This window comes from Triticum dicoccoides, chromosome 4A, assembly GCF_002162155.2.
Source record: "Triticum dicoccoides isolate Atlit2015 ecotype Zavitan chromosome 4A, WEW_v2.0, whole genome shotgun sequence".
Classification (NCBI taxonomy): Eukaryota; Viridiplantae; Streptophyta; class Magnoliopsida; order Poales; family Poaceae; genus Triticum; species Triticum dicoccoides.
In genome coordinates this window covers 506,478,133-506,486,197 of record NC_041386.1, presented here as the reverse complement: position 1 = coordinate 506,486,197, position 8,065 = coordinate 506,478,133, and the positions used below count along the sequence as shown (strand labels likewise).

General features: G+C 41.6%; 1 protein-coding gene across 1 annotated transcript; it reads right to left on the bottom strand.

Moving 5' to 3' along the window:
• Positions 1-2,644: 2,644 nt before the first annotated feature.
• On the bottom strand, positions 2,645-3,680 carry LOC119289017. The gene is made up of 3 exons (XM_037568462.1): positions 3,452-3,680; positions 3,294-3,356; positions 2,645-3,184 (listed from the first exon to the last, which is right to left on the bottom strand). Exons 1-3 carry the CDS (start codon positions 3,539-3,541, stop codon positions 2,999-3,001), a joined length of 339 nt encoding a protein of 112 aa, XP_037424359.1. The 5' UTR covers positions 3,542-3,680; the 3' UTR covers positions 2,645-2,998.
• Between the last annotated feature and the right edge of the window lie 4,385 nt (positions 3,681-8,065).

Sequence of the window (8,065 nt, the reverse complement as noted above, 5' to 3'; positions counted from 1 at the left end):
TGAACTCGAACCATCATGAGGCACCATTAATTTCATCTTCTCCTTAGAGTTCAAAACTTCATAAACTTCATTAAGCGCGAGAGTATCACGACTATATAATATGGTGTCTCTAAAATTGGTATAAGAACTTGGCAGTGAACAAAGTAACATTAAAGCAGTATCTTCCTCTTCATACTTAACCTCCATTGCAGCTAGATCAGATATGATCTCTTTAAATTCTGAAATATGATTCAAAACATTACCTCCCTCGGGTAACCTGTGCAGGAATAATTTTTGCTTCAGATGCATCTTGTTGGTGAGATCTTTAGTCATGCAAATCCCTTCCAGCTTTAACCATAGAGCGGCGGCAGTTTTCTCACTCAAAACTTCCTGCAAAATATTATTATATAAATGGAGTTAAATTTGTGACAAAGCCTTACAATCAATTCTTTTCTCCTCATCAGTCCAGTCCTGAATTCTGTTCTTTCCAAAACTATCCAGTGCTTCATCATAGTCAGACTGTGCCAACAACGCCCGCATCTTGACTTGCCATAGGGTAAACCTTGTGTCACGGTCCAGCAGCGGAAGATCATACTTCATGGATGCCATGAGTCGATAAAACTATGTACACAAAGTAGTACAAACCGATAGAAAAATTCTTAATAGAATTAATATTGCGGGACAAAGAACTAGAGAGATAGCACCTGGTAATCGCTGGTGGCCGTAGCAATTGAAAAACTGTAGAAAAAAGAAAATCTGGACTTCTGGATCAGCTTGGCCTCGTGAGTAGTAGTACTCAACTAGTACTAGCAGGTCACGTGAAGTAGTACTAGTACTTTGACTGCTCTGTGTTGATCCGCTCTTCACGTCACGGTCGGAAGCAGCCTCAGGTTGCGCGCGGCAGCAGCGGAACTCGGATAGATGTGCGTGCTTGGGGACTTGAGCTTGTACGCAGCAACAACAACTAGCGGATCAGACAAGACGGCTGTAACTTAGAGCGATTTATACGCGTGCGTACGAACAGAGATTCTGTCGGTCTCGGCATCCTGCACACTGAAAATCGATCCGGCTTTGAATTGACGGATCGCCTGAGATGCGTGCGGCTGCGCACACATTGGAACCCTAATCTCCGGTCTCAAACTCGTATCTAAACCTCAGCTCTGTATACCACTTGTTAGATAATAACGAGAATAAACGAGACAAAGAGACACGGATTTTTATATGAAAACCTTTGCGGGAGAAAACCACGGACGCACGAAGGTGCAATCACTATAAGAAGGAGTATTACAAGCACGAGACGACAGACCGTCTGAGATGCGACTACATGGGATATATATAAGGGGCAACACATAGGAGTCCTTGTAGGACAAGTAAACGAGTTGTACTCGTACGCGTCGGTACCAACGCAAAAGGCCCACACCGTATGTACTACGTCTAGTCCAATACGATACTAGAATTTGAATCACAATTTAACAAAACCTTTCATGCGCATAGCTTGCTGTAGAAAAGGTGTACAGTTCCGAAGCGGACTCCACCATCAATTGGTCTTGTTTGTGTGAACGTTGAGGATGCGGTCTTCTCCTCTTCTTCGAGCCCGGCGATATCAAAAATTGCTGAAGCTTTATGAAGTGTTGTTGCTTTTGCTCGGGATGAGGACTTCGTGCTCTGATCACAAAGTTGAATGCTCCACTTCGCTGCTAGTGCCACAACTTGATCTTTTAGCCTGATTGTCATACTTCTGATCACAAAGTTGGATGTTTCTTTTATTCATTTAAGACGTAGTGCTAACGAGGCCGCTCATATGTTCGCTGGATCGAGGGAACTTGTGCTCATTCTCCCTGGTTGTATCCAGAGCCTGTAAACTCTGATTGTTTGTGAATAAATGATTGTTTGTGAATAAATTAGATCTTTGAAAAAAAAAGATGCTTGTTCGCTCATGCCTTTTGGCAATATATTTGCTCCTCGAGTTACCTAAAAACATAGATGTGGTCCCTCAAGATTTTCGTTAGATATTTGGTCCTTCAAGTTTCAAAACCAAATAAATTTAGTTCAAAACCAGATTTTAAGCATGTAGAGTGGGTTTGACCATGTTGACCATGTTTGATTGATGAACAGTAAATTCAAAAAAATAGCAAACAAATTTTAAAACATCTACAATTTTGTGGCAACCGATGCTTGGGTGTGCTAGGTGCGAGAAAATTTTGTTGTGTTTCGACATTCGAAGAGTTTGTAGCAAGAAAAAACAAATATTGACAAAAAAAGCCAAAACTGTTTTTTAGAGCTTCTCGGATGTTATTCGAACACGAAAACTTACTCACCTAGAATACCCAAAGCATCTTTGTTGTCACGATTTTTTTATTTTTTTATTTTTCTGATTTTCTTTTTGCTATTTCTTCCTATTTATCTGTCAAACCCTGCCAACAAGCTCAGAATCTGATTTTACATCAAACTTATCCTGTTTTGAGACTTGTAGAGCAAAATGTCTAAAAAGCCCTTTAGGATCAACTCTATACTTCTGGGAACCTGATGGACAAAAACATACTTCCCATCTATAAATAGGAGCATTTACATCATCAATAAATAACACTGTTCTCATAAAAATCTCTATTCATTTCCCATCTATAAATAGGAATAGTTTACATCATCAATAAATAACACTGTTCTCATAAAAATCTCTATTCATTTCCCATCTATAAATAGGAATAGTTTACATCATCAATAAATAACACTGTTCTCATAAAAATCTCTATTCATTCCCCATCTATAAATAGGAGTAGTTTACATCATCAATAAATAACACCGTTTTCATAAGAATCTGTATTCAGAAATTCGCGCTGTCTCGATCTCTAAAATCTTCATAGTTCTACATCACATGCCTTTCCGAATCTGTAGAAAAATGCTTTCTCGAATGTGGAGAAAGTAACTACCACTTCTATCAAAAAATCGTATACATATTATAAAAAAATCATATATATTTACAGGTGATCTAAGCTAGTTAATAGGTGGTGTGTAAAGCTAATTAGAAGGGTGCGGTAGCAACATCTCGTTCCTCGGCGGCGGTGCGCCCATACTGGTGGCAGTAGACACCGTCATCGTCAAGAAACGCGTAGGGACTGAACATGTCGTAGTCCTCGTCACCCTGGTCGTCCTCCTCGTCGGAGTCGGCCATGGAGTCCCTCCTGACGCCCAGCACCGGCTTGAGGCCCTGCAGCACGCAGCAAGCTCCATAAATACCAGCTGGTTCGTCGATCACAAAGTTGAGATAGAAGCCGGCCGATCGACGATGAACAAAAGCCGGCCGTCTATATACGTACCTCGGTGAAGATTCGGACGGCGTCCTCCGAGGAGTGCGTTCTCAGGACGTACAGCGCCGCCTCCTGCACAAGTGGATAATAGAAATACATCTTAGAGAATGGTCTTAACAGATTGAGCAAGATGGAGAGCTGAGATAGCCTCGGTGCCGGTGCCTCACCCTCGCGTACTTGAGCTCGTGGAGGGACAGCGCCTTGGGCTCCCACTCCATGGACGCCATGCTCCCCGCGACGCCGGCGTCGGGCCTCATCAGATATCAGCTTCGCCGGACGTGCTGTGCGCGCGACGACCGGAATGTAGCACTATCACGTACGAAACGTGTAACGCGTGGGCCGGCCTCTTGCTTGCAGATGAGAAAAATGCGTGTATGTGTACGGCTTCCGTGGTAGGTCTCGGTGCGTGGTGAAGGAGAGAACGGAGTTCCCCTGCTGTTGGCTATTTATAGCGTGATGAGGCGTCGGCCGGACGAAGAGAAAGTAAGCACGAACTCCACACGTGTCGGCCGCTGAGGCGCACACGTCGTGGAGGTGTCGTGATGTGACACGCGGGAGAAACGGGGGTGGAGAGCCATCACCGTGTCGTAGTCGTCGACCCGCATGCGGCGTCGGTGCATGGCGCGCGGCCGGTCTCGGCCACTAGCTGCCCGGCACGTGGCTTCCGCTCGGGTGCAGGAGGCGATGTGGTTACCACCTCGTGTTTGCGTGACGTGTGATCCTGCCGCTGCCGACGCCCGCGGCTGGGACGCGCCCGTTGCTTCGCGATACTCTGCGCTTTCTGCAGAGCCTTTTCACCGGACGCCACCTTTCCTGCGCTGATTTCGCATGATATTTTCGCTGCATATATACGTACCGAGGGTCGAGTGATATAGACATATACCGCATGATTATTGAAAAGGCCAGGGAGTAGACGAGATCGTCTTCTTTTATCCTTTTTATTCGACAGCGACGAAGTTTTCCTCTAGCTTGGTGGAAATGGCAGTGCGACCCCACGGACACATGAACACTGGAACGGTAGCACCAAATGGCAAGGGCTGATCTGACATAGCAGTTGAACCCAGTAATCCTCTCTTGGTGATTAACAATAAATGAATGCATAGTTTTTTATCGCTTGATTTGACCAGGGGAAATATCTGCTGCACCGGGCCATTTGGTGCTACTGGTGCACCCGTTTTGATTTAGCCATTTTACAATTGTCGAATAAGTCTAAATCTCCTTTTATGTCATAATACTAACAGGAACACATCACTATGATTTTTTCAGATCCAGAGCCAAAACATAACATGAGAAACGATAATGACAAATCTCACTAACGATAGCAAAACGGGCCGAATTCACGGTAGCTACTATTCACACTATTGTTTCTTCTTTTCATTTCTATATACCCCCTCTTTCCTTTAATATAAGTCGTTTTTTAGTTCAATTACTTATACGAAGGGACATACTCCCTCCGTCCACGAATAAGTGTACATCTAGCTTTTGGTCTTAGTCAAAAATTTAAAATTTTGATCAACTTTATAGAAAATAGTAGTAACATATATGACATCAAATTGAAATATTATGAAAGTACATTTCAAAACGGATCTAGTGATACTAATTTAGTGCCATAAAAGTTTTTACTTTTTTCTAGAAAGTTGGTCAAAGTTTTAAAACTTTGACTTCAGGCAAAAGCTAACTGTACACTTATTCACGGACGGAGGGAGTAGGTAGTATTTGTTTTCAGTTTGGACCTGGAAGTTTTTTCCATAGTGCATATATATTATACTTACATCCACACATATATTTTTTGTGTTCTTTCAATGCTTCAAATGGTAGCTATAGAGATCGGGTGCATCAGTAGCACCAAATGCCCTGAAGCATCAGATGTGTTCCCGGTTAGACCATATACTCTCTCTGTTTCTTTTTTACTTCGCGCATTAGATTTGTTAAAAGCCAACAAAATTATATAAAAAATATTACTATCTACAATATCAAATAAATATGATATAAAAATATATTTCATAATGGATCTAATGAATAGATTTTATACTGTGAGTGTCAATAGACAATAGTATTTGTGTATGTTTGGTCAAACTTTGAAAAGATTGACTTTAGAGAAACCTAATACGCCGAGTAGAAAAGAAACGAAGGGAGTAGTACTTAAGTTCATAAAGGCCAGGGTCTGATAGGGGTAGGCCCGAACCCAAAACCAATTTTGTCTGGCTACGCCCCTGCCAAAGGGTCACAGGGATGTTGCAGTGTGCAGTCGGTTGTGTGGCTTCTGGCTAAGAAGTGTGATGATCATTGCGTGTGTGTGCAGTGAAATCTAAGCTATGTAGAGCTCATTGAAGATGAACCCATATAGTATGTACCTAATTTATTTAGAGCTCTGATGGTGTCATACATCGGGGGTTGCTCGCTAGAAGGGTCCAACAACAGGCCTGTTGATAGGCCCACAAGGCCCAGTATGCGTCCACCGACAGGAGGGAGCCCGAAGGAAGGGATAGATCACATCTCTCCTTGTAAAAACCTGGCCTTCAATGTGTATATAAGGGGAGTCAAGATAGCTCTCATTCCTATCTACTCTCACAGAAACAATTCTCGATAGACTTGTACATCTCTCTTTAATCCCTTGCTCGAGGTAGACCCACCATCAATAACAAATGCAATCAGGATCTAGGGTATTACTCCATCATGGAGACCCGAAATTGGAGAAATTCCCCGTGCGACCTCCGATCTATGACTCCCAGCTATGCTAGCTATAGGTACCCTACCGAGGGATCTGACGATTTTCCGCACCGTCAAGCTCATCGGAGATGAATCCAAGAAGTGTGTACATGTACTATAAAATCCCGATCATTTTTAACCTCCAGGCCATATCCAAACGGGGGGATTTTCTATGTGGCATGAGAAAAGGTGGGGATAGATATGTTAGACAACGCATATGTGTGGGTCCCATTTCTCGGTGGGAGAAAGAAATAGCAAAGTATAAAAGAAAATAAAATGCACACAACGGGTCAACCAATGGTATCCAAATTTTCTTGAGGTGTGCTAACAGCCCCAACTAACAGGGAATGGGCCGGCCCATTTCTTTTTCGTCTTCTCATTCACACCGCATACATAGTGCGTGTGTAGGTTTTACATGCCGTATTATGATTTGGGAAACTTCTACATGCTGGTTTTCTTCCTTTTTTTGGTTTCTTTCCTGTTCTATATTTTTTCCTTTTCACTTTTTTTCTCTTCTTCTTTCAGTTTTACAATATTTTTTGTCATTTTTTCAAATCCATGAAGTTTTCGTTAAATTCATGATATTTTAGATCATGACCTTTTTTCCAAATTCGCGGATTCTTTCGAATGCATGAACATTTTTAAAATTCATAGAAAAAAATTCAAATATTGTGAACTTTTTTCACATCAATGAAACTTTCTTGAACATTTTCATATTTTGTGATTTTTTTCAAACTGATGTAATTTTTTGAATTGATGAACTTTTTTAAATTGATGAACTTTTGCTAAGGCGCAGACTTCTTTCTCGAATTCGTGAACCTATTTTGTATTCATGAACTTTTTTCAAATTCATAAACTTTTGGATTTCTTCTTTGATTTGGCATTATTCACAGACATAACTGGCACTGGGCCAACAACCTCCTACCAATAGACACAAGGAAAGACTAGCTACGGCAGCGAGAAACTCTAAGACATCACGAGGAGGCAGCTTGATCTTGCTGAATCAAAGCATAAGCCGAAGACTGCACATGCGAGGTCAAGTGCTTCGTAGCATTACGATTCATCTCCTTAGTCAATAATTTCCACTACTACCAAAAGGATATCAATTTAAACAAAAAATCATGCGGACGATTAGGCTGGTCGTAATAATAGTATCATAGCTAGTATCATGCATGCCACCTAAACAATTTTGATGAGGTGTCATAGCATTAAATAAAGAAAGAGATAGTGAAGTATCATATCATGATACCGTATCATAATAAATGATATGCTGCTTTGTGTCATGCATGACAATAAATAAAGTACTACATAATATTAATATATAATACTACGCATTGAGGAGGTAGTATCATATACTAGTATCATATGCATAATACTAATATATGATACTCTCCATTACACCCAGCCTTAGGGAAAATATGATCAATAGTAAGTTTTCTCCTAGTAGGCCAAAGGACCCAACACATCGCTGCTAAACCAAGCCAAAATAAATGCCTACTCTTCCCAACCAACTGATCGGCACTAGGTTGAAGATCACTCAATGAGGTGGGAGACCAATTTACGCCCACCCACGACTGGATGCAGCTCCAGAAGAGCTTGGCCAGATAACATCCAAAGAAATATAATTAGAATCTTCACGCGAACCACAAATAGCACACCATTTAGACCTAGGACCATTGCGCTTATGAATTGGTCAGCGGCTGGGAGTTTTTCGTGAATAGTTTTCCACATAATTTTTTTTATTCTAAGAGGAATCTTAGCACGCCAAATGTGCTTGAACTTGGCCGCAGGGGAGCCAACAATAAGTCTCGAATATAGAGATTTCACGCAGAAATGTCTAGAGGCATTTGAAGGAAATATGCCCTACAGACAATAAAAAAGTTGTTATTTATATTTTCTTACATCACTTTTTCGACAAAGGGTGGATTTTATGGACTCAAAATGAAGCATCAAGTTGATACAAACACGATGAGAACACACCCGGCCTCCGCATAACTAATATGCACACAGCCAACACCAACGCACACAAAAACCGGCTAGCAAATAGCAAAGTCATATAAGACCAAAGCTAT

Excerpts from the sequence above, each read along its gene's own strand:
- LOC119289017 (XM_037568462.1), bottom strand. The coding sequence starts at position 3,541 with ATGAGGCCCGACGCCGGCGTCGCGGGGAGCATGGCGTCCATGGAGTGG. Across the intron at positions 3,357-3,451 it reads ACGAGCTCAAGTACGCGAGG|GAGGCGGCGCTGTACGTCCT; the intron begins GTGAGGCACCGG and ends CCACTTGTGCAG. Across the intron at positions 3,185-3,293 it reads CCGTCCGAATCTTCACCGAG|GGCCTCAAGCCGGTGCTGGG; the intron begins GTACGTATATAG and ends TGCGTGCTGCAG.